General features: G+C 36.3%; 1 protein-coding gene across 3 annotated transcripts; it reads right to left on the reverse strand.

Annotated features, from left to right (window-relative positions):
• Nucleotides 1-443: 443 nt before the first annotated feature.
• LOC121736177 (protein decapentaplegic) lies at nucleotides 444-27,687 on the reverse strand. 3 transcript variants are annotated; one of them, XM_042127274.1, is made up of 2 exons: nucleotides 27,273-27,687; nucleotides 444-1,721 (listed from the first exon to the last, which is right to left on the reverse strand). In XM_042127274.1, exon 2 carries the CDS (start codon nucleotides 1,702-1,704, stop codon nucleotides 601-603), a length of 1,104 nt encoding a protein of 367 aa, XP_041983208.1. In that variant the 5' UTR covers nucleotides 1,705-1,721; nucleotides 27,273-27,687; the 3' UTR covers nucleotides 444-600. The 3 variants fall into 3 exon arrangements, with proteins under 3 accessions (XP_041983208.1, XP_041983215.1, XP_041983201.1); XM_042127281.1 differs by lacking the exon at nucleotides 27,273-27,687 and adding an exon at nucleotides 6,281-6,428; XM_042127267.1 differs by lacking the exon at nucleotides 27,273-27,687 and adding an exon at nucleotides 4,719-4,936.
• Nucleotides 27,688-27,721: the final 34 nt, after the last annotated feature.

Consider the following 27,721-nt stretch of genomic DNA (forward strand, 5'->3'; position numbering starts at 1 on the left):
ACCGTAGTTTTTGTATAATGCAATGTAAGAAGGTGTCAACTGGATTCTATAGTTCTATGTTAATGCAATAATTATAATTATACATATCAATAACATTCTATTGAGGTGTTAGTTTGATATTATTTTTTGCATATTAGAAAAAAAATATTACTGGCACCGTTTGTTACCAGAATGTATATCCTTTATAGAAGTGTATCATTCATACTATAATATTATAAATTCGAAAGTGTGTCTGTCTGTCTGTCTGTTACATCTTCACTTTCAGATTTTGCTGAAATTTGGCATGGAGATACCTTGATTCCCGGGAAAGGAAATAGGATACTTCTTATCTCAAAAAAATGTACGGTTCCCGCGCGATAAATTAATTTTGGTGCAACGGAGTTGCGGGCATCGTCTAGAATCTAGATTCTAATGAATGAGTGTGAAAAAAAAGTCTCAAATATAATATTACATTTTTTATTGTATCATTATCATTTTTGTAATAAAATAGTTTTAACACGAATACATATTATATACAATTTGATTATGTACAAGGACCGCCGCTATATGTACACCGGGTCCGGCACTATCACTGAGTCCGCACGAGGCCGGACGCCGTCGTCATCGGCATCCGCACCCCACCACCATCATGTCCTGGTAGTTCTTTAGCACTACATTGTTCTTCTCGTCCATATACAACATCGATATGGAAGAGAGCTGCGTCGGCACGCAGCACGCCTTGGGCACCGCGGCGGGGTTCACCGAGTTCACTAGAGTCTGCACTATCGCGTGGTTGGTGCCGTTGAGGTGGTCCGCCAGCGGGAAGGGGCAGTCGCCCTGGCAGTAGTAGGCGTCGTAGCCGTGCGGCGCCACTATCCAGTCGCTCCAGCCCACGTCCGCGAAGTCCACGAACAGCGGCCGGCGCTGGCACATCTCGCGCGCCTCCTTGCGCCGGTGGTGCGCCCGCGCTCGCTTGTGCGGCGCCGCCCGCTTGCTGCGCACTAGCCGCGTCTCGCCCCGCTCCCGCGCCTCTCGCGCCCGTGAGTCCTCCGTGTACAGCATCAGTAGCGGCTGCAGCGCCTGCCACTCCTCGTGCTCGTCGGTGGCTCGTCTCCGCACCCTCACGTGGGGGTACAGGGCGTCCGTGCCGTTCGCGCTCTCCTCCAGGACGCGCACCAGCAGGCCGTGGTTGTCGCGGGGCTCGCGGAGCCACCGCCTCGCGGCGCCCGACGCGTCCGCTCGCACCGTGCCCTCGGCCGGCCGGAGGGGCACGGAGTCGATTAGTCTCAATATAGGTTCACTTTTACCCCGTCTACCGGGTCGCACTACGTCGTACAATAGCAGTCTCTGTTTGCCGGTGGGGCCCACCGCGCGCTGGAACGTGACGTCCGCGCCCCGGACGACCTCGTCGGTGGGCACGCCGCTCACGTTGAAGAACAGGCGGAAGCGGTGCTCGCCGGGGAAGCGGTCGTCGAGGTGCGTGGGCGTGTGGTAGAAGGAGCGGGCGGTGTTGGCGGCGGCGGCGGGGAGCGCGCTGCGGTCGTACAGCAGGCGCATGGCGCGCGGCACGAGCGCGGGCGCGCGGCGCGGCGGCGGCCGGCGCGGCAGCCCCAGCAGCGACAGCAGCTGCCGCTCGGCGGCGGCGCGCGTGCTCTCGTCCAGGCCCGCGCATGCGCACAGCGCCACCAACGCGCACACCACTGCGCACGCGCACGCCCCACGCATAATTCTCCTCGACCCACCTGCAACCAAAAGAAAACTCCCGTTAGTAATGTTCATCATTATTCATTAGCTCATCCTCACTTTTCAGTCAGTAAAACTTATGACTTCTGACAAAATTATAGGTAAGAAGTCCGGTTAATTATTAATTAACTTTATAATTTAATGAAGAATTAGTGATTATTAAATCAAGCCATTAAAACAACTTAATGTCGGTCTAAATTAATGTTTAACTTAAAGGTGATTTTCAATATAAGCATTAAATTAAGGAAAATGAATTAATTATTTAAATAATAATTAAATAAACTTTAGCTTTTAAAAAGTAATAAACTAGGTCGATTACTGGGTAAGTCATAAAGTGTTGTTTTTATATTATGTATTTGTTCAAGTTAATTTACCTTATTAATACATTTAGTAATAATTATTAATATTTTGCAATTACAAATTAAAAGTTCTTGACTACCAAATTACGACCGTTGCAATAATCATAAATTTTGTTAAACTTTCGTTTTTACATTACAGTAATAACGGATTGTAAAGTTTCACTAATTACATTTTATTCTTTAAATTTTATACCATAGTCATTATGCATATTGCTGGGCAAAGAAATCGGAGGGTAATTATAGGCGTCTTCATAATAATAAAAAATAATATAATTCATCGTAATATTATTACGATGAAGTTTCATGACGTACATAATATATTGAATTACTTGGGACCTGTTATCTACTAATTTGCCTGATAATAATCTTTTCTGAAATTTGACTATATTTAGGGCAACCTATTCATATTTTAAAGCTGTTGAAGGTTTATTCATGTCAGGAATAATTTTGACGTCGGTATACATTTTTTGTTTTTCAGCGAGGTGACATAGTGATTTCGCTACATCGACTAAGAACAGTATACAAAATGATCTGCAAAACGTATGAATCTATTGAAATATTTCAAATTAATCACTTAGAATTTTATCTCTATTCACGTAGAGATTCGTCGTATACGGTATAGTATAAGCGAAGTTCGAGAGATCGTCCGCATTAGCTGTAAGCGGACAGAGGCGGCATTGTGCGCGGCCGGCAGCCGCTTATCTACGTATTTCTAATAAATGCACCGTCACATTGTAATGCGACTATTAAGGCGAGCTGCATGTTAAATAGCTTCGAACAAACATGGCTTGAAGCTTTATTATATCTTAATTAAGTGATTATTGCGACTACTGACGTAGGGCTCACTAGCATTATCAGCTTTAGGAATAAGTTAGCCCATTTGTTGAGGTAACAAATGAGAATTTGCTTAAAGAGGGAAAAGATTATATATACACCTAGAACAGCTCGTTCTAGGTGCTAAGCGCACCCTATTCAATTGAAATATTTCAATGAAAGTAAAAAAAATGATGTAATGATCTTAAAATGTAGTATATTATTAATATTATTAACAATTATCTTAGCCTAAAATAATAATTAATATATTCGCTCTACCTTACTAGTCCTAGCTATGTAGAGTTTTTTTATGTTATAAATTGACACATGAACTTATAGGCAATAGAGTTAAGATAAGTAGAAAAATATACGTTATTTTAGTTTACAAAAAGCTTAAATTTAAGTCAAATAACAACAATTTTCTTTTCAATTCTACATAAGTACACAAAAATATGTATGTTATTAAGATCTTTACAATTTGATTATAATGAAATTAATTGTAATTCAATGATAGGTTTATCATTGACATTAAAAAGTTGGTATCAATGTTATCGAGGGATTTTCTCGGAAATGATTGTTTACGTTCTATTTACATAACGTTCTGAACTTTACAATCAGACCGCACAACACATTGTCGACAATTTGGGTCAACGGTGTGACGTAAGGACAAGTTACAATATGTAATAATTATAAATCTAATAAGGCCAAGACTGAAAAATGTATCAGAGGTGAGAAAATATGTTTCATCATCATATTTACCGAATTAATTGCAGCATTATAAATATTGGTTATAATCATATTCTACTAAACAGTACTTTATGTAGACTTCTAGTTGTAAGTATTATAGTTATGGTATTACAAAATTTAACTGTACTGAAACTATCAAACCTTTATCTTGATGTAATTTCACTTTACAACCTCAGTTTAATATACAGTATTAAGTAAATTTAGTATCTAAATGTAAAGTTATATTACTTAAATGTTGTATAACATGAGTGAGTAATTGTTTATAATGCTAAGACATGTTTATTGTTTAAACAAATGGGAAAATTATGATAATTTATTTACCGCACAGAATTTAAATGTTATATAGAAAGAAAACACAAACACACTTTGTAGCGGTAAAAAACTCGGTATAATGTGATTATTTATATAGATTTTCACCTAATAAGAACATTTTAGTTTAAAACCTACTAATTTATTACTAAAATATTAGAATTTATATTGATTTTTTTATGAAAACTAAAAAGTTTAGAACTTTCAAATTACACGATGCTTACACTTTTCCTAGAGACCGAAATTTATAAAACATATAATAAGGTAGCTGAAGTATTAATATTCATCTATATTAATATTGTAATTTATGTAAAATTATAATATAACGCGGTGTCGCCGGTTAAAGCATTTTAATTAAATTTGTATTTAGGGTAAGCCAGCGCTTTCCATTAGAGTGAAGTAAAAGACATCAACGAGACGTATTTAAATACGGGCCAGTTTTTAATCAACTTATATTTTTAAAGCGATACACGTCGAACGGGTCCCGTGGTAGTAATCCTGTATTATATGTTCCGTGTCAGTGGAATTTTTATTTAGTATGTTTCGACACAAGTTTCAACGTCGATTTTAGCTAGCGTGCTCGTGCACCGCGCGCTCGAAGCCGATCTATCGAGGTTCCATCGGCCGAGGCTCCCAGCGCGAGAGATAACGCGGTCGCCACGAGTTCCGTATTAGTTTTATGTTTTGATCAATAACCGAGCCGATATGCCGGCCGTATTTCTAAAAAATGCGGTCAAACCGGCGCAGGCGCTCGCCTCTCTCACTCACCCGAAATTTTAATGCATCCAACGTCGATACACACAAATATATTCGCAATCCGTTCTAGACAGGTTCAACGCTTCGGGAACAGATGGATTCGCACTGGTTCACGATAGAATTGGCACATAACAGCGGCGGCCGGTAACATCACTGGCGCGTGTGCGAGCGCGGGAGCGCGCGACGTGTGCGGGGTCGGTGCGCGCGCGCATGCCGTGCGTGCTGCGTGCTGCTCGCGGCCGGAGTGCGCGCCGCTCCAGACGCGCCGGCGTCGGCACCACCCGCCGCCCCGCCCACTCCCCGCCCGCCCCCGCGCCCGCCCTACCCGCCCCACCCACCCCACCTACCCCTCCGATCTACCCCTCGCGACAATTATGTAACTTACAAAACCCTTATCAATTGTAGCTGCGATTAGTACGCAATTTTTAATTAAACTTTATCAATTTGCCTTATTTCATGTTGGTATGCTAACTAAGACTTAAGGGCTATATTCTTAATCATTATTCTAAACGATTGTTATTATTTATTGCAATAAGGTTATTGTAGAATTTATCATCTACTTATTATTCTGTACTATACTATTCTACTTATTACTATAACAAGAGTCTAGAACTCTACATCTGATCGTTGTGTATTTAGGTAGCTTTTTAAATTATAAAGTAAAGCCTGTTGAAGCAAGTACAAAATATATACCAAAACTTCTTTTAAATAAAAGTATGTAATTCAAACCACCGTTGGCATTATATTTTTAGTGAAGTAAATTAATATCATAAGGAAATATAGAGTCAGTTAATTGTCGCTAACGATGAGCTTATCAGAGCCTATACTTAATTAAATCATGATTAACATTTTATGAATGAATATAATGAGCTCTTAAGATTATTAAGAAGGCATTTAGATGATCGCAAGGGCAAAGGTAGAGAGGAAAATATTGTCATAAGATTTATACTCGTATTCAAGAAATATATTTTTAAAGTAGGTAAGTACTAAAGATAATATCATGTTAATATTAAAATAATTTAATAACTTGTAATCAATTTCACAACGACAACTAAATATGGTTAATTATAGTAACTTACTTAATTTGTAGAGACAATAAAGCTACTATTCTGACTTGTTTGAAATTGATATTTTATACAATTAAATATTATGTAGAGTTAGATTTTGAGTGAGCAGCTATCTCTACCTATTTATTTCAAAGAAAAAATACTTAAATACTACTACAACTTTTCAATTAATTTACATTATAGATTATGTAACTAAAACATTATGGTAGTAATTTTCTTTGAACTATCATTATTTACATTTAAATAAAAAAAAATTGTTTTATAGCTTAATGTGAGAATTTTTGCCACTCGAGTTGAAATTAATCATAGGTTTAGATTACAGTGTGTTACGTAGCTAGCCGCTACGTACTCCTTAATAAGTCCCTACATTTTAAATTTCACGTTTAATTTACAAATTATAAATTCACAGATCCTATAGTTTATAATACAAAACCTACTGGCAGGTTGAGATCACATATTTCACTGCTTCCTACTAAAAACTTTTACATTACTATTTCAAGTACTCACCAATTTAAAGTTTCCTTATCAAATCGTCAACGACACAATCACTTAATTTATAACACATTGGAACACGTAGAGCTCACTCTTGACGCACTCGGAACCGCTCGGGGCAATAGAGTTAATTATACACATCCTAGACGCGGTGTCTCGAGAGGAGTGGGGGCAGGGTGTCCACACTTCGCAATTTACGATTTTCCTCGAACCCACAGCAGCAGGGAGAGTGTTAACTTTATTTGCTACGGCACAAGTGGGGTGTTTTTGACACCTCCTGTATACTTATACTTCCCTATCCCCACTTTTTTCTTTCTTATTCACTTCTTTTCTTATACACCTAGACGATTAAAGATTGGAGTTATGTGCAGTAGCAATGCAGTTATTAAAATGGATTTGCCCCTTCTTCGACACTGGCACAAAAAGTCTTCATCCCCTCTATTTATTTCTATTGATAAGTTCTTTGCGATTGTTTTAACAAATGCATTGAAAGTTTTTTTCGGTTTATCATTTGTTTGGTCAAATTGTGTACTTACAATGTAGAAGTACAGCTTTAAACAAATTTAATTTAATATTACAATTGAAATTGAAATTTGGATGAATGTAAGTATGGTCGATATTTTATATCTATAAAATGCTGGTTAAAAATATTATTTTTATATGGCAAAATGTAGGTTAAATAAGTAGTATTAAAAACTGAAAGTTATTTATATTTGTATTTAGTAGTCGAGTAGTTAGATAAATTATTGGTTTTTTAAATATTGTTAAGATAAATCATTGCTCAAAAATCACAATGTATTTCTTTTATAACATTGAAAGTTGAAACTAACTCAAATTATAGTAAGTAAAGTACACATCTTATACCTAAGTAACTGAAATTACGGAAAATCAAAACATTTTGGGACTTTTAATTCGTATATATACTTAATATATTATAATAGTTAGTCGATAAATATTAAATACCTACATCTAAAATGAAGTTGGAGCTAAAAAGCTTATCCAAGAACAAGTGCTAATAGTTTGTTAGGTGCAACTGATATTTAAAACTCTTTCTGTAAGGCAGCAGGTAAAAAGTAAGCAATTAAAAAGTAATTAGGAAAATTGAATGCTTCGCACTTGCCTGACAGTCTGGATCTATGACTAATCCATGTTCCTTTATGTGTTAATTAAGTCACAAAAATTACGGAATATTCCAATTTCGACCAAACAATAACCCGGCCTATAATTATTTGTAAAACACGAGTAGATAATTAGTAACAAAAGAGTTAGCGATATCCTTTGAAAGGCAAGTTTGGACAGGACTCCGTTATTAGTCATCACGGAAAAAACTAAAACCTTTTGTAGGGGCTTTTAGCATTATTCCACGCCGTTAAATTTGTCAGTTGCATTTATTGTGACGCATTCCAAATGTTATGAATAAGATCACTCGAAGATAATCACAAAGAATAGCGAAGAGCACGATGACTGTACCTCCAACAAAGATGGCTTCCGTCAGGTGGACTTTTATTTTGATTCCGACGACGTCTTGATTGAAAACGTAATAACATTAATTGTTATATTTTTTATTGTATACACCTAGTACGACTGGTGCAATGACGACGTTCTTTACGGGAGAAAGTATAGGTACTTTGCTTTTGATATCTTAAAGTCACCGATAGAAATCCGCCTAAAATAAAGCACAGAGGAAAAACTGCGAGTTTTCCTTCTGACAATTTGTTATACAATTTTTATGGCAAAACGAAGAGCGATCATTTTATAAATCAGTAGCAACTATCCTGACTCCTGAGTTATTACAGGTTGACTCCTAACCCGAAGCTCAAGTGGAGTAGGTCAGAGTATTATTAGCTTCAGACAGCGAGGCGGGCTTGCAAGTACATACTCCTTCACCATAAACTCATTCGAATAAAAAAAACATCGTGAGATTAATGACCGAATATTTACATTAAACTCTAAAAGTACTCGTAAGTTAGTCAAGGTGAGGCCAAATTATAACTTACTAAGAATAAAGCTAGAACTTAAAAGTCAAAGTTTGAGCAAAAGACTCAGCTCTCAAAATTGTTTGCCTGCATTACTGATTTTTAGATAGCAGCTGTGTTCCTAAAATAATAATTATTGATTTAGTTATTTTGTAGAACTCTTGGAAGACCTCAGATTTAGGTTTAAGATAGGGCTAAAATAAATCACAGCTCCAAAGTAGAGATCATGATTCAGATCGAGGACTCATTTGAGTCGGAATAGCCTTAAACGCAGTTCTGACATAGACATTGTCTTAATTATGTAATTATTAATTATGTTTCAAAACTAAAACTCCTCGTTTTTGTTATTGATGCATTTTAATTCTTAACCGACTTCCATAAAAGAGGAGGTTATATATCTAACCCGTGGGTTTTCCAGTGTAATGTACTAAAAAACGGTGGTGTCATAAGTGCTCGCTTTTACATTATTTAAATATGGTAGAGTTTGCAACATGTGCGCGTTAAACTTCTCGATATGTTGTCAGGCTGGCATTAAATTAAAATTACTGATGGCTTATCTCTATAGCAGGCTACCGGAGCCGTTACGCGCAAATATCGAACTGTTGTTCTTGTTTTTTTTTTCTTTTTTTTGGCGCGTGTCTTGCGATCCGTTATACGGCAGCCGCTGCCAGCGAAAGTTAGACGTTCGATACACCAGTCATCAAAATATTATATACGTAGATGTATAGAGATGGTAGTATCTTTGTATCACTTTTACAGCTCTTTTCCTTATCATTTGAGTTGTGGGATGCATTTTCCTATAATGGTTGATTAGAAGTGTTGAATATGATAAATATAATTGAATTCACTTACGCAACCAATTACGTTTGGTACGCACAAACGGTAACAACTTTTTTCTATTTGCTCGTATACTAAGTAGGTACAGTTGGTACTTACAGTGTGAACTGTAAAAGCTTCTCTACTAAACATACTTTACCTACACTATTCTAAGTTATTATTATGAGTATTGCTGTTAATTTAGAAACGCTTTATGCTATTGAAAAAATTAAAAATTGGTAGTTGATTAATTGTTATAGAAATATTTTCCATGAAGTTTTTTTTTTTAATTTCTAGCGGGCAAAGGCACAGTTAGAGTATTTATAAACAATATAATTAGAGCAGTGGCACCACGGTCAGACTGGAACTAGTGGTACAGGTACAACATAACGGAAATAATATATACTTTTTGTTTATGTATAGACATCGTTTTAATTACTGCGCTATTCTGTACTCATGATAAACTCACTAGATTTATCTGCGGTTTGACTGCTGAATAATTTGGATCTAATCTGATAATTAAGTTTTAATTAATTTCAACGAGTAGTTAATTATACTTTAATAACTCTACCGAATAAATGAGAAGTTTATAAATATTATAACTGCCACTCGGAAAATTAGAATTTCGTTTCAAATATGTACTATTAACCTATCAATATACAAAAAATCAGCTGGTTAGGGTTCCGTTTTAGGGTTCTGTAATCAACAAAACTTGGTTGACTACTGTACCCTAAAACGGAACCCTAACCAGCTGATTTTTTGTATATTGATAGGTTAATAGTTATATAATTTAAGAGTAACCTTGTCCTCCTAATAACAAAATCTATATTTTAGGACCATCAAGTCAAAGTATGAAATCCTTCCTATCTCTGTTAGCTACCACTTTCGAGATTTTTCGAAAATAAAAATGTTGTTCGTCTTATCAAAATGTAGCTACTCACCAAAAATTTGCTTGTTAGTAATCACAAAAAAATAGTTCTAGGGCTCCCTCACTAATGGTTATTCAAGTTACACAAATATTGGTGAATACTGATACAGCTTGGCCCTGGTACAATTGATGAGTACCACAATTATTCTTATTAGACTCTTATATTTTATCTTATTCGAATGAACGTTTTCTTGTGGGTGTTCCGAGAACCACAAAAACCGGGAGTTGCACTCGCCCATGAAGGGTTCCGCAGCAGCAATAAGATTTATTTTTATGAAATTAAAAGGTTTTTGATTTATTTTTATATTTCAGTTGATTTCATGAAAGTTAAATTAAGGTTTACCATTTATGACGTATAAAAAAAACTACTTGCTAGATCTCGTTCAAACCAATTTTCATTGGTAATTTTTATAGTAACATACTTTAGAAGTTAGTGGGGGACACACATTTTACCACTTTGGAAGAGTCTCTCTCGCAAACTTTTCAGGTTAGAAAAAAATGATATTAGAAACCTCAATATGATTTTTAAAGACCGGCTTGAAGATAGGCATGTAAGGTATTATCCATAAATACCTTACACGCCTATGTCGATGTTTTTTTTTTGTTTCAGTTGGACCCCTAAAATTTTTAATAATTTTTCCATTTTTGTATCAAAATCTTAATGCGGTTCACAGATTACATCTACTTACCAAGTTTCAATAGTATAGCTCTTATAGTTTCTGAGAAAAGTGGCTGTGATATACGGACGGACAGACAGACAGACAGGTTGAATGATGACAGGACATGACGAATCTATAAGGGTTACGTTTTTTGCCATTTGGCTAAGGAACCCTAAAAAGGAAAGTGCTTCACTAAAAGAAAAGCCAAAGTTAGTACCTAAGATTTCTTTCTGATTTATATCTCACAATAACAACTAAAACAAAAGCTCTAAACTGAGGAATCCGGGCGGACGTAGGCATCCAGTGGGCACGGCGCGGCGCGGTAATTCAGCTGGGAACAACGGAGCCATGCCGTCTGCCACCCACGGTCGTCCGCGTTACTCACCAATTCACAGCTCATATACGTAATTAACCCATCAGCAGCACGCACCGCTCAAATGATCAATTAGACCAACGACCGCAGGATACACACCTAATCCTCGGCTCCTATCGCCCCATCTCGCGTCGTGCCAACTGATTCTGCCACGCGATTTTCGCGTCACGTCTCCGCAATCTCCCACTCATCCTGTCAGTGCTACATGGACTACGGGCTACATACGGCCCAGTTGTGTCGATGAGCGAAATAGGGCTTTTAGTTTGAAAAGGATGAATGGAAGGTATTTTAGTATGAGTACTTTTGTTTCTAATAAATAATTTAGCTACTTAATTTGTAGGACTTGGCTTTCAAAGATTTGTTAATCGATAGTAATTAATAACAATTGGACAATTTATGCATTAGGGCTAGAACAATTTAGTGTTACTTTGTACACCGCTACGTTAAAAATCCATTAGAGTGCTAATTATTATAGTTTGAAATAAAACGCTTCCACTTTGCAAGAAATTAATTAATCTGATTCCCAATTCCACAAAGGGCTCCGTATCGCTTCCTTGTAACCGTGCAACGCGACAATGCATTTTGAACGCTGTTTCATAAGTGATAGGAGTGTTTTTTCAGGCAGCTCTCACACGCATATGCATTTGACGGTTCCGATTTCATTGGCAGAAGCCTACAAATGCAGTGATCACTGTCGCGTCGTTACGAGAGTGTCAGTCGAGCGTGTCAGATTGAAGGTCAGAAATGCATTCCGGAAAATATCTCGCGGTAGAGGTAGCGGCTCATTCATTCCAGCGAACGAGGATGGCCGATAGCCCCTCTTATATTCTTAAACTAGTATTTTTAATGGAATGAAAACTATGCACTTTTTTTCAGAGTTCATGCAGAAACTACCCACAAATCGGCAAAAAGACATTTAACAAACAGATACCTAATTAAAAGGGACTCCATAATAATTAAATAATGCAAAACCATGCAGATGAAAACATTAAAAAACCGATATACATTACAAAGTAGGTACCTACTTTAGTTTTAATATTCTTTTTACAGTAACAATAAAATAAATTGCTGACATTAAAATTATCTGGTCAGTAACAAATAAGGCGACCGATAAAATTATTCTGATAAAAGTTACGATGCTCGTTATTTAAGAGCCACCTTACCCTTCTTAAAAGAACTTTTAAATGATTCACAAACCACTTAAAGTGTATAAAAACTTGACATGTAAAATACATAATTGTAACAAAAACGAGGAGTTCACTTAGTCAATTTCTATAAACTGAAATATGTCAATTTCTATAAACCTAATGATCATTATCGCCTAAAAAAGAGCTTTAGAGCCCCCGCAGACTATAACAGACTTTTAGTCGGCCGATAGTTTGACCAAATTGGGGTTCAGTACATTATTATCGGCCGATACAAATCGTTTGTGCGCACCTTCATACATCTTCGTACTGATTAAGCTTTCGATCAAACTATTGGCCGACTATAAGTCTGCAGTCTGCAGGAGCTCTTAAATGATCAGTTGATCTTATAGATGATTATTAGTGGAACTGAGGAGAGTTGGCTATTGCTTGCCGACTGGCACTCATGTAATGTCTGCCAACCTGCCGTACCCTTATTGTTTTTAAAAATTGTTTATTTTTGTACTTAAACTATATTTTGTTCGAAGCAGAGTATAATTCAAGATGAATTTTAAATTAGGTATTTTAAATGTTAGATTTAAAAAAGCAGTTGTAGACAAGCCTTTTGTGTAAGAAATTGCAAGCGTCATATTATCATTTAGCAGTGTTGTCATTTGAATTATTTTGCATTTGTCTTATTTTCTAATCGTACTCGGTTAAATGAAATCGATACTAAAATCTTCGTAATAAAACAACAAGATACCTACCTACTTACGTAGAGTAGAAAGCGATTTCTAACTTTCTGATAACATTATTTATGGGTATTAATGTGTATTATGATGATAGTGTGTAGTAAACTTATAATATAAGACACATTCAAGTTATTAGGCTTCATAAATGTAGTGCATAAAAATAGGTTACCAACGTTGTTTTTTAATTTTTAGTCCAATTACTAATTATGTGAGCAAAAACGCTCCATACTATCCCACATAAAATAAAATAATCAGAATTCGTTTTGGAAAACGCAAAATAGCATCATCTAGCCGTAAATATAAATCTATCAACAACTTTTGCTTTATATCCAGCTATTGTTTGTACATTCCGTGAAATATCAGCCGTCGGACCATCATGACAGTTGGTAGAGTACAGTCGGAGACAACACCGAAAATCAGTCTTCAACCTTATCACCTTAACAATAAAGTCGAAATGGTATACCGGACTGTCGACGACTGTACCATTAATAACAACTAACCTTGATGAACCTGTTATGCTAAGCAATATCGCCAACAAAATAAGATAACAATATTTAGCTTAATCTTATTGGTACGTAAGAATATCTTTATGATTGCAATATTTCATGAAACGTTTCAACAATCGAAGAAATATGTGTAAAAAATAATAATAATTAGAAATTTTACCTTTGTACTGAAGATTTTAAAATTAGGTTGTAAGCTGCGGAAATATAATTATGGGAAAAAGATAGTGTCTACCTTTTTCTATAACTGTAGCTCATAGGTACACAGAAAAATATTTTTTTAGATATTAGTGTACCAGCACCACCCATATTATCTCAAACACATCCAAAAAGTTAGCTAATCAAATTATTTAAAGCAGGGCCCGATCTAAGGGAGGGGGCGAGCCGGGTATTTGCCCAGGGCGGCAAAAATGGGGGGCGGAAAAATGGACTCATTCCGACTTTCCACCCCCATCCACGTGACACCTCCCAAGTTTGAGAATTTTATCTTCCAACCTACTTCAAGTGGGATAGTGAAAATATTTAAGTATTTCACTCTTAGGGGGAATATCCTCTATTCCCAAAAAAAACTACCTTATAACTTAGGTATGTGGTTTTCTTTATGTAAAGGGCGGCGAAAATTATCTTTGGCCTGAACGACGAAATAGCTAGATCGGGCCCTGTTAGTGGTTACTGGTTATGCTAAGCGTGCAGGGGCATGAGCACAAATTAGACTCAGTCGAAAGTGCTAAGAAATATAAGTACCACACGCGTAATGTTGAGAATTGAGATGTTCGTAAGAGGAATGTAGAAGGAACATTATAATTTATAAGCCGCTGCATTTTCTTTAGTCATAATATGTAGGGTTGCCAGGCGTCCGGATAAAGCCGATAAAACTTTTATGTTTGCGTATCCAGCTAATAATAAAAGGGAGACCGGCTTTTGTGGAGTTTGCGTACTTTGTAATTTTACGTAAAATCTTGCCAATGTTAGACGATTTTCTATCTTTATGAAATGTGCACGCTCCATGCATACAGGTCTATGATAGCTGAGATATTGAGAGTTGAGATGCCAAAAATATCCTCAATAGCGGGGTGTCCGGTCTTTTTGTACAAAAGTCCGGGTAAGTCGGGTTTCTCCGGCTACTAGGTTTGGCAGCCCTAGTCAACCTAAGATGCTTTCTAATTATGTAACGGGTATGACATAGCAGTGTTCCTAATATTTAACAGTTTTAATTGTAAAACGCAGCTTGAGACTACATAATTTATTTAAATTATATGTTGGTATCGAACGGTGGCTAGCAACTATAGGACCGGTTCACACATGGACACACACATTACGACGGAACACGTTATTAGTTGTTACTACAGACCGTTCTGCGATATTCTACCTCGGGTTCTTACGAATGTAGTCCTTAAGCTGTCGGCGTAAAAGTCCTGGAAACGGTACGATGTCTTTACACAGAGATCCGAAGAAGAGCTCTTGCCCGTGTCAACACATTTCAGTTGAAGGCTTTGGCCGCTTTAATCCTAAATCGTAAGTATGTACTTACATACGATTAACAAAAGATTATTACAATAATTACAAAATGATAAAAGCCATATTATCATTTGTAATTATTGTAATAATATTGTGATTCAAAGCAATAACAAGTTTTTTAATGAAATAAGGGGACAAACGAGCAAACGGGTCGCCTGATGGAAAGCAACTTCCGTCGCCCATGGACACTCTCAGCATGAGAAGAGCTGCAGGTGCGTTGCCGCCTGCCGGCCTTCTAAGAGGGAATAGGGTAATAGGGGAGGGTAGGGATGGGAAGGGAAGGGAATAGGGGAGGGTAGGGAAGGGAATAGGGTAGGGCATTGGGCCTCCGGCAACACAGCGCAAGCGCTATTTTACGCCGGTTTTCTGTGAGAACGTGATATTTCTCCGGTCGAGCCGGCCCATTCGTGCGAAGCATGGCTCTCCTACGTCTAAAAGTCATGACACATACAACTAAATTTCTCAATGTTCAGCGGGGCTAAAATGGTCACATTTAGCAATTCCTCTCAATCAATTCAGCAAATGAATTGTCAAAACTGTCAAACTGACAAATGTCAAATTAGTACGAATTACTAAATATGAATTGCAAGCAGACTTGCATTTTGCGATTTTCAAAAAATCAATCATAACATGATTCATAATATGATTCTTCAAAGCGACCATTTGAGCCCCGCTGGTGTATCTCTATTAACAACATGTAGCGAATATTTATTTCAAATCTTTCCCAAATTAATGTCACCTTAGTACCACCGCTGAAAATTTACATCTTGTTGTTCGCATAATCTGTAGATTAATATGTAGCCTTAAGTGAGCATAATATTTCCTTTTCAAAATTGTAATTCACATGTGAAGACTTGTAATTGGTTCTAAATTGTAACTTCATCTTACTATTACTTAAGTTTAATGAACTGTAAGTCTTCCTAACAATTAAAATAAAAATAAAATAAAATATTCTCTACCGAAAATTAAGAGGAGGCATCGCGCTAGCTATTCTTCTGATAACTATTTTTTAATTAGCCTATGCTGCCCCACTGCTGGGCAAAGGCCTCCCCCAGGGTCTTCCATTTTTCTCGCTCCTGTGCCACCGTTGGCCACCCGGGCTGGTATGCCTCCAGCTCATCGCGCCATCTCTTTCTTAGCCGGCCACGGTTGCGTCGCCGTCTTCGGGTACCCATTCAGTTGTTAACTTTGCACAGCGGTCGGCAGGCATGCGGCTAACGTGGCCAGCCCAATCTTATTTCAGTTTTGCCGTCTTGGCTCCTACATCCTTGATACCTTTTTGGGAGCGCATTGTGGTGTTTCTTATTTTGTCGACTAGTTTTACGGCCAACATACTGCACTCCATCGCTCTTTGGCTTACCCCGAGTTGGGACTTTTGCGAATCGGTCAATGACCAAGTTTGCGCACCGTAGGTTAGGACGGGCAGAATACACATGTCGACGAGTCTGCGTTTCAGGGAGATTGGTAAATCTCCCTTCATCAGCGTCTTCATAGACCAGTAGCTCTTCCAGGCGTTTTCAATTCGTCGATCGACTTCCTTCTAACGAAACTAACTAGCCCAAATAGATGTACTCATCGACATAGTGTATTTCGTGCTACGTTTACGTTTCGTGTACGTTTTGTGCTGTTGGTCATTATTTGAGTTTTGGACTCATTGTGAGTCCCACCTTGAAGCTTGCAGTGCTTAGATCTTGAAGCATGGTTTGAAGGTCTGTGGCTGTAAGAGCAAAAAGAAAAATGTCGTTGGCAAAGCGAAGATTGGTTAGCTTTGTTATTGACTTCAATGCCCCTCTCTTAGCCATAGGTCGTCCAGCTTTCGGAAATCTTCCTCAAGGACACAGCAAAATAATTTTGGGGAAATTGGGTCGCCTTGTTTAACTCCTTTCAAAATTTGGAACTTATGTCCGGTGGTTTTGAGTTTTATATCAGCTGTACTATTGCTATTGATAACTATTATCAGATGTAATTAAATGTGTATGTTATAATACATTTTTGACTAGTCTTTAAGAATTATATAAAGGTAGGTATAGATACTTATTATAATTCCTGAAGACTAGTCAAAAATAAAAACTTTGAGCACCTGTTATTCAAAACTGTAGATTTAGGTCAGCCATAATCGAACTTTGAAGAATGTCTTCAAAGCTTGTGGTATTTGACACACTAAACACACCTGCTGCCCGTTCACGTTTATTTTACCTCTTCTATTTGCTTTAGGTTCAGTACTCCAGGCAAAGACTTCTATTTAAGTTTAAATAGAAGTCTTTGACTCCAGGGTACTCAATTTGCATTTGACAATTTCGACAGTGAAGTAAGAAATCAAAACCGGCCAAGTGCGTATCGGGCCACGCGCAATATAGAGTTCTGTGGTACCTACCGCTAGTTTTTGACAATTTTTGTATGGTCAATGAATGTACATTTATAATGTGTTTTACTATAAAATCATCTCAGTTCCGTTCAAAGGAATTTGAACGAAAAGTTATCTGGGGGCACGGGTGCCCCCGCCAAGATGAGCCAAGCGAAGCGCGCAAGGGCACTACCTACCTTTTCTCGAAATGTTTCGTCGTATTTTTGAACCCTCGTAACTTTGGTTTGAATAATGCCAGATAGTTGAATTTTTTTAAATATAATGTGACATGGGTACAGTTATTAAATGCGCAAAGATTTGAATATCGTAGCTATTATACTTTAGATTTTATAGGTGTCCAAAAACCCGCAATTTGGTCACTGACTCACCGATCATCAAAACTGTTAGGGTACTTCCTGAAGTCTTAGAAAGCTGAAATTTAGTATGTAATATAATATGAGTACTGAAACAATAAAAAAAATATCAAACCCAACTTAACCTATATCAGGCCTGTCCCACTCGCGAGAATAGGTATCTAACTGTAAGTACCACCCGCGGGTGGCCAATCAGTAGGGACTCACAAGCGAGCGGTGACGCACGCGCAAGATTTTTCGTCGCGTATTTACTGTTTACTGATCATAGAGTAATTTTATTCATGATACTGATTTAACCGCTGTGACAAAATCGTTATAAATCTTATAAAAATGAACAATTAAGAAAAGCCAATGAAATATGTATTTGAATAAGGTATTTAAATACAAAAAGTAGATAAAAACTATACAAACATAGCAAATAAACCAATTTCATACAAAGAAACGCACAAACTATACAGAAATAAACACAAGTTACTATGTTTAAATTGTAAATGTTTCCTGCACTATAATCGAAAATATAAAACTACTATAAAATATAGGTTGGGTTACTAAAATTTTATATTACTATAAAAAGGTTTGCTATTCATACCAATAGTAATTATAAAATAATATTTTGTTTTCTAAAAGGCGAAAACCTTGATTTCGTCAGAAAAGGTACGAGTTATGCGATAGACAGAGAGCGGACATGTAGGTGAATATAATAGGGATGATGACAAGGTCAAAGATTAGCGAATTTTGTTAATAAAATAAAGAAATCACGGTAAAAAATAAGGGCTCCCAAAATTTCAGTTCGATAGCATTTGTATTTTTTTTGTTATGCGCCTTCAAAGTTGGATAATCAAGTCGAATTTTTTTTCGATTAAATTTCTTAATATTTGTTTGGCCACCGATTTTGACTAATGTGTAGAGTTTTTTGATTCTCCTCGTGCGGCTGACACATTATAATATTATTATTAAATATTTTGCCGCGCTTTAGTATAAAATTAAGGTTTTTAGATTTAGGGCTGCGTATGTAAGGTTAGAAACTTGGCTCCACATGAGATCTCACTACTTTTTGACACGACGAACTATAATATTACGTTCTCATCTTGGCAAAATTTTTACATGAAAATGTTTTGGTGGGATTTTATACTTCGCCGAATACTTTTTAGTTGATCGACTATTATACTCAATAACTTTTGAAGTCTTCTTAGCCGTGATAGTTTTCCTTTTAAATTCAGCATATTTCCTACTCCTGTGATTTTTTCACATTTCCATAAACAACCGTTTACCTGGTAGAAGGGGGGGAGGACACTGGACTCTAACTATTTTTTCCATTTTAAAACTTTATATTTCACAAATGGATCCCTAAATATTTAATTAAAAAAAAATACATACAGCCGAACGTATTACCTCCTCCTTTTTGGAAGTCGGTCAAAAAACCTATCCAACGACACCCCACACGGTGGGGTGGATGCGAAAAAAAATCATCCCCGCTTAAATGTGTAGGGTAATGTAAATGTGTAGAATTTTATGTACCATTTTATCGGCATCATTTATATGTGCATTCATGCCAAATTACAGCTTTGTAGGTCCTATAGACAGACAGAAAGGCAACAGAAATACATAATCTGTGAAAATTTCAACTCTCTAGCTATTACTGTCCTCGAGTTACAGCCTGGAGACAGACAGATGGACAGACAGAGGGACAGACATCGAAGTCTTAGTAATAGGGTCCCGTTTTTACCCTTTGGGTACGGAACCCTAAAAAACAATAATTTGTATTGTATTTCGTTTACTGTCTACACCCCTTTTAGTGTGAACTGTAGTCTGTGTGTAGAGGCGGCGCGGCGGCGGCGCGCAGCAGTAAAGCGTGACCGGTGACAGCCCCCAGGTTAATGCTTCAGCGATAACCAATCAAGATGAATTTTAACTAAGCACACATAAAGACTTAGATGACGCCCCCAACTCCATTACGCAAAAGTTCTTTTTAGGGAACCGTACATTTTTCAGGATAAAAAGTACAGCCTGGAGACAGACATACAGACGGACAGACATCGAAGTCTCAGTAATAGAGTCCCGATTTTACCCTTTGGGTACGGAACCCTAAAAATGTATTCGGCGAATTATAAAAAAACTCTTGTTCAAATTCCTTTGAAAGTAACTAAGATTATGTTGTTAGTGAGTACTTACTTAGTAGTGTAAAACACGTTACATAAAATATGTACCATCGAGACTTTCAAAATGGGGGAGGTGTTATGTTCGTTTTCTTATGTTCAACGATTACTCCGCCGTTTGTTAACGGATTTTCAATTTTTTTCTTTTGGTATATTATAGGGTATCATCCCAATTTGGTATGATATTCACAAAACTGCCGTGGTATAACAAAAATGCCGTTAAGTGACATTTGGTCGATTTTCAGGTTTTGACTGTACATGAATAAGAAAAAAATTCTCTATCGACCTACATAAGCGGTTTTTTGATAAGTTGAATAGTTTCGGAAATAATATTAATGAAAATGCCGTCATATTACCCTTTTTTGCGCATGTAATACGCTTAAATGACGTTAAGTCATAATGGGAGTCAATATAGCCGCTAATGTTCATTAACTTGTATTTTTATTATACTCTTTTCTTGTGATTGTTTCACTAGATTGCCGTTTTACGGTATTTTGTACATTGTAAAGTGATTAAAGTACTTTAACTATTTTATTGTAACTCTTTTTTAATGCAGGATTTTATGTTTGCTAAACAATAATGCCGTAAAGTGAATAAATTAGACTTAAATGTGACTAACGAGTCTTAACGGCATTATAGCTTAGCATTTAGTACATTTATATTTTTACTCAATGAACGCTACGAGCCAGTAACGGCATTTATAAAGTAAAATAAAACATATTTTAAATTAAATATTAGATTTAAGTGTCGCTATCTCACAATAATACGCTATAATGCCGTTAAATAATCTCGCCCGGTGAGATCCTAGTTCCGCGGTCAGGGGTCAGGGGTGAAATCAGTATTCAGATTTCAGTGCGTCGCAGGCGCTTACCGAATGCGCTTACGTAATTAAGAATTAAAATTCCCTATCTCAAAAAACAAACTTGCAGTATTCCTAATAATAATAATAAACTAAGTTGAACAATACCTACTAGAATAAAATAAGAATCACTAAAATCGGACTTGTGGTTCCGGAGATATGCGTGCACAAACATAAAAACATACATACATACATACATACACTTTTGAAATTTGGCACATCTGTTCAGAAGCTGTCATAGATTGATATAATATTTTATATTATACAAAAAATGGGCAGTTCTGGAAATATTACATACATATACATTGTACGCGTCGAATTGATAACCTCCTTTTTTGAAGTCGGTTAAAAATATAATTTTATGTTAAAAATAACATTTGACTTGATTTGTATTTTGTAGTTTCATTAAGTTTTATTTTATTTAGTTGTGTTGTTTTTATTTGAGACACAACGACTTAAAAACGGCCGTCTTAAGAGCATGCAATAATTATAATATTATTATGTAGAAATGTTATCGTGCCTCTTACCCACCTAATTAATGTGATATTTGTATTAAGTACACTGAGCTAAACGTCCATACAAATTAGTTGTAAGTATAATCCCACCAAAACATTAAATGTAAAAAGGAGCCAAGCAAAATATTGCATAGCCATGCAATATATTTATCGTAAAAAGTTTTCAGATCACATTCAAGTCAAGCCTTCAACTTATTTTGTAATTTAAATCAACATTAAGTGAATTTATCAATAGTTTTTCTTTATTTTATAATTATTATAGTGGCTCGGCAATGAGCACAAGAAAAACAAATATAAAACTTCATATTTGGGGTAGTTCATACTTACACAAACGGCAAGCATAAAGTGTTTTTTAGTATGTAATGACATGTAATGTAGACGATGGTGCCCAATAAATCCAATCAGTCGCTGATGATTTCTCTAGAGCTCATTGCCAAGCCACTATAATAATTATAAAATAAAGAAAACTATTAATAAATTCACTGAATGTTGATTTAAATTACAAAATAAGTTGAAGGCTTGGCTTGAATGTGATCTGAAAACTTTTTATGATAGATATATTGCATGGCTATGCAATATTTTGCTTGGCTCCTTTTTACATTTAATGTTTTGGTGGGATTTCATTTCTTTTCTTTTCAGGTCACGTTAAAACTTTTCTGTACTTAGCTTAGCACTCATTCTCTATCTCTTGGTATATATTCTAGGTCGTAAAATTAATAATTGATAATAACAGGTTATAGGTACTTCTACAAAGTACAAATTCTATGACGATAGCCCAACAACTTTTGAACTTTCAGGAGGTTATTCGTGCATCGATGTTACTTTCGATTGAGTATTACAACCTATTCCAGATATTTTTAAACCATAATAATTATACTCCGCAAACAAACAATACCGCGATATAAAGGGAGTGCTACACCATCTATCGAGCGAGTATGGAGTGTACATCGTAATTCGCAGTTCTGATTTGAGATTTAATCGAATTTAATTATCATAGTTTCATTGTTAACTTTGTTCACTATTTTTCCTTTTGTACGTAAAATAATTATTATGAAGTCGAAACTCATTTTTAATGTTCTTGCAAAGCCACAAACATAAAAATCTTTTCTTTTATTTAATAAAGTCATATTATACTTTTCAGTTTTTAGGTTTCCTTGCCCAAAGGATGAAAACGGGAGCCTATTCCTAATGAGTCTAGACTTCGCTGTCTGTCTGTCGTCCGTCCGTGTGTCACGAGGCTAGATCTCGAGAAGATATTTGATTTTTTTACAAATTATGTACTTTTGTTGTCGCTATAAAAGCTAATAGTCCAACTAAAATAAAATAAATTATTAATAGGGGGTCTCATACAACAAACACGTTTTTTGCCCTTTTTTGCTCTATATCCATAATGGTAAAAGTAAGGTTTTTTAAAATTTCAGAAAATACTTAATTGTGTTTCAACTTTAATAATAAGTAATAAAAAGTACATAAACTTGTGATTTAAGGGGGGCTCCCATACAAATTTACGGTACGGAACCCTATGTACGCCAGTCCGACTCGCACTTGGCCAGTTTCATAATTTTTCCTTTCACTGTGGATAACGACCTACCTTGTTGCCAAATTTCAAGGTTCTAAGTCTGCAAATCTAAGTCATCAAAATTGTAAGGTACTCGTACTTCTACCTTAGAATTTTGATGATCTGTCAGACAGTGAGTGACAAAATGTAGTAAATTTGATCATCCGTAACTATTAATTATCGAAATGTTATGTAATTTGGAGGTTTAGCTAGTTTTAATACTTGCTCCTAGTCACCGAAATTCTAAATCCCTAGCTTTGTTAACATCGAAGATAAAGAGGGTGTGAAAAAGCCGCGAACCGCTTCGAAAAAAGTATGCTACGGCCGTTCCTTTGCTAAACAGCTTGGCTGGAGCACTACCATGCTCCCAGATATACTATAGAGCTATCTAAAATGCTCAATGGGTGGGTGGATGGGTTTTAATTTATTACAAAATATGATCCCTATTTAATACTTTAACTCCGTATAGTTAAATATCACAATGCAATATTTTTCGCTTTTTGTCGCTATAACGCCGTTAACGTAAAAAGTAAATAGTGTAACGGCGTTTTAGCGGAACAATGAGTGGAGTTATTCATATAAATTTTGTAGTTTACTAGACTTAAATGCGGTAAAATACCAATAACAGCACTAAAGACTAACATAAGTTAGTTCTGTATTACTTGATATTAAGCTAAATCAGGGTTATGTACTATAACGACATTTTAGCTAAACATATGAGAAAATGTTTGTAGTGTTTTAATAGACAACGTTTTTATTAAGAATAGAAACACTAAAATGCCGTTAAGGTATACGTAACGGCATTTATGTCAAATTATAGATGAAAGAAATAAACATTAATGTTGAACTAAAACGAAAAACGGGTTTTTTTTAATTCATAAATAAATTCTAAGAAGATCGCATATTAATAGATATTAAGTATCTCTTTTATGTATGTTATGGTGCTTTTCGATCTCAAATCGGTTTTGTCATTGAGGAGTTACATAGGTTTAAAGTTTTACCGCGTTTTTTACTCATAACTTAAAAGTAGGTTTTGGTAGTTAACGGCATTATAGTCATACCACGGCAGAAAAGTGGTGATCTGATGAAGGATCCATAAGTAATCGAGGGAACTCCTCAAAATTTTTTATAGGGAAACATATTATTATTGTGGTGACTTCGGTTTCGTGAGAAGTATTCTGAGCATATGCCATACCAACAAGTAAGATTTTGCACCGAGGTATACCTGGTATACCGTGGTTCGGAAGGTGCTGAGAGAACTCCTGATTCTTTATAGATACGAGTTTGGGAGTTTCGGCGTTGTTTTATGAACGGAAATCATATGCTACTATGCAAAATCCATTCATCATCATCATCATCACTACCATGTTATACCATGCATCGTCCCATGGTTATGACTTATGAGCCTATAATGACCCTGTTACTGGTACTTTTCATAGTCTTTTAGATCGAGATTCGAGTTTGTCAAGCGATAATTAAAAAAAATCGATGCCTACCTAATATTATAAACCTGAAGAGTATGTTTGCTTGAACGCGTTAATCTCAGGAACTACAGTTCCTATTTAAAAACTTATTTCAGTGTTAGATAGCTCATAGCTCATTTATCGAGTAAGACTATATTTATATATATATTATCACGCTAAGACTAATACGACCGAAGAAACTCGGGAAAATGTGGGAAAAACGGGGGAAATATTAGAAATTACGAACTACTGGAGCAATTTTTATGGCAATATTTGGCACAGATATAGAGTAGACCAAGTAAAGGGAGTAGGGACATATCAAGCTATTTTTATGGGAAAATGTACGGTTTCCGTAAAATTCCTAATTTAGGCGGGCGAAGCCGCGCGGGACATCTAGTTGACCATACATCATTCATTGACCATACAAAAAATATCAAAAACTAGCGGTATTACGGAACCCTATATTGTGGCTCGACACGCACTTGGCCGGTTTTTGTTTTTATTTTGCACGTCATGAGTCATGACGTTGGGGATTTTTTATAGAAACATAGGAGTCTATTTAAGTATTAACTTATTTAGCGCTGCTACTTTTAAGTACACAAATAAATACGTAGTGCTTTAGAAAAGAAGAAAACCAAAAGTACCTGTACAAAAAAAAAAAATTAATCACTCGTTTTTAGTGCACCTTTAAAACGATGCGCAATGGCCAATGACCCATCAAATTCTGAAATATTCACAATTTTCTTACCCTTTATTGTACTTTTCATATAATATTATTATGTACTATCAAAAACTATTTTTACATAATATATACAAATTATTTAAGTCTTGAAATTTAGAGTAAGAGAAGCTTCAATCAAAACAGCAAGAGAAGAAGCGCTTTCGCGAACTCTACGCGCTAAACCCTACTTAGTATACCTAAGTAGAGGTTAGCGCGTAGAGTTAACTAGAGCTAACCTAAAGAAGTCCCATAAGGACAAACAAAGTTACACACACTTTGTTTTATCTATACAAAATGCACACAATAGTGATTTGAATCTTGTCCAGTTATTATTGAGTGCTGTCATAAAAGTTCTCTTTAAAATTAACGCCAGTTATTATTACTGACATTATCTTGTAATATTTACATAGTATCTATAAATGTGCTACTGTGGGTAGTGACTATTTATAGAAGCAATATCAATGCCTTTGTTTTGCACGTTATGCAACACTGGGCTTAATAGTCATTTATGTTAAACTTGGTTTTGCATAAATGTTGTTTACATTTAATATTTTAAGGTGCAGTTTAAATGCGTTATAATCAAGACTATTATTACCAAGGTATTTTGTGCTTTACAGTTTACTGTCTATAAGTTAGGCTTTATAGTTTAGGCTGTTTAGAGATGATAATAAGAGTCTCAATTCACTCACGTACACATAAACGAAAAATTGCGAGTTTTCGTTTATGTGGACGTGTCTTTATACTACAACCTATGGTCTCTGGTAATATGAAGTATTTAATGGGATTTTGAAAACTTATGAGGAGCCAGAGCATCCGTGCTCATTTGGGTGGTAGCAACTTTTAGGTTAGAACCAATGAAAGTCGTAGAAATCACTTGATCTAGAGTTAAATTCACTCCTCTTGCATAGCGCATGGTTAAACATTATTTGTAAGAGATGAAATACTTGGGAAATGGGCATACAGTACAGCGTATTACACTTTTCGAAAACTTGTGAACATAAACAGGGTGTTATATAAATAAGTCATAATTAATGCTTTAGGGTGTGTACTGTGTATGTGTCCGATAAATAGAGTTCACTATGAATTGTGATAGCCCTGAGAGTTTTTTTTAATTCATGACGTTAGGACACTTCTAATTGAACACAGAAGTTCTAATTATTGCAGCGCTGCTAAAATAACAATAATAATGATTCCCTGTGAACCCTATATAACTTATAAGGGATACAAACACACCCTAAATTATTATAAGTTAAGTAAGCACCATGCATAACGCTTCTGAATCATTGGGTTCCAATAACTTCGTTCCTAGTTTCTACCCATGTACCTACTACCTACCTACTAAGCTTCGGCCTAGGTACCTACTAAGCTTCGGCCTTCGGGAGACAAACCTGCCTACCTGGAACCGAATAGGTAAATGCGGTGTGAAACAACACTCAAATTGTGTTTTGTCGAGTATTGTAATTATTGTTATTGTAATAAGATGATGAATTTTCAGAATTATAAGAAGCTATTACTGTAATCTAAAGCTGTAGAGAGTAATGGACGTCTTAAGAGTTAAGCTTTTTCCAATAAGAAATTATCCAGCGATCAATAGATGGCGCTAGTCATATGATAAACTTTAAGTCTTATTAGTATTACTCTAGTACTTATAATCGTTTTTATAATAATTATTATTTTATTTTGAGAAATATCCGGCTTCAAAATTATTTAAATTGTAACTTAAAATGCATGTTTGTCAAAAACAAGCAGACGCGTCCACCTGAATATACGCAATCGATTACCTACCGAGATTTATTTACAAATAAATAATATATTAATTGACAATTATTAATTATTATGAAGAGATAATTTAAGTAATATCTTAAATTAATTAAGTCGGTTTTTTCTGTTTATATTAACTAAGTATAAAGTGACTAATTATTGGTCAACCCTAATAAAACTTAAGTATAAACAGCATATTATTATCGCTTTACAAAGCAATACGGTCCACAGATTGTTCTAGCATTTTAATATTAGCATCACAAAAAATCATGAAACTTGCGTGTACACAAACAAGCTTTTGATAGTCCCCCGTCGCACGAACTGCGTAGTTCGTATCGTGCTATCAACTCTTCATCGGTACCTACTTCTGGGCAACATATTTATGGGAATTTTATCACTTTTGTAATGAATTATATTTTGTTTACTAATAGATTGCTCGAAACGAAACGAAACGCTCTACGAGAAGTAGAGTCATTCGTTTTCCTTCCTTGTTATTTTATGTTTGTTTACTGCACACAATAAACAAACACAAAATAAGGAAACAGTCAGTGTACTCGTGGTATGCTGACGTGTAACGATACATTAGCTAAAACGAAAGACAACGTACGTGGATCATCGCACGTCGTGCGGAGGTTGAGCGCGCTGGGGCGGCGGTGCTGGGGCGGCCGGGCTGCTGGCACAGATCGAAAGTCCGATGCAAGATCGAGCGTGCATATGTAAATATCGGCACATTTACGAGCGAAAGGGTTCACCAGAGCGGCGCACTAGCGCGGTCCGCGGGAACCAGTCCGGCGAGATTCCTTCGACGACCGATAGAAAAATGTCGAGTAAGTAGTAACCATCGAACATCACTTGGCGCGAATGTCTTGTGCGTGGCGCGGTCGCAGCTCGACTGCCGCCCTCCGCTCGCCTGCTCTGCTAGTATATTTATCGCTTAATTACTGAACTCGTCGGAATTACAATTACGAATAAGCTCGCCGAAAGGTAAATTCTGCCCGGTGACGGAAGGAGGACATGTGGATACGGCGCTACGGAGTCTGCTCCATCCGTTACGTC

The sequence above is a fragment of the Aricia agestis genome, chromosome 2 (assembly GCF_905147365.1).
Source record: "Aricia agestis chromosome 2, ilAriAges1.1, whole genome shotgun sequence".
Taxonomy (NCBI): domain Eukaryota; kingdom Metazoa; phylum Arthropoda; class Insecta; order Lepidoptera; family Lycaenidae; genus Aricia; species Aricia agestis.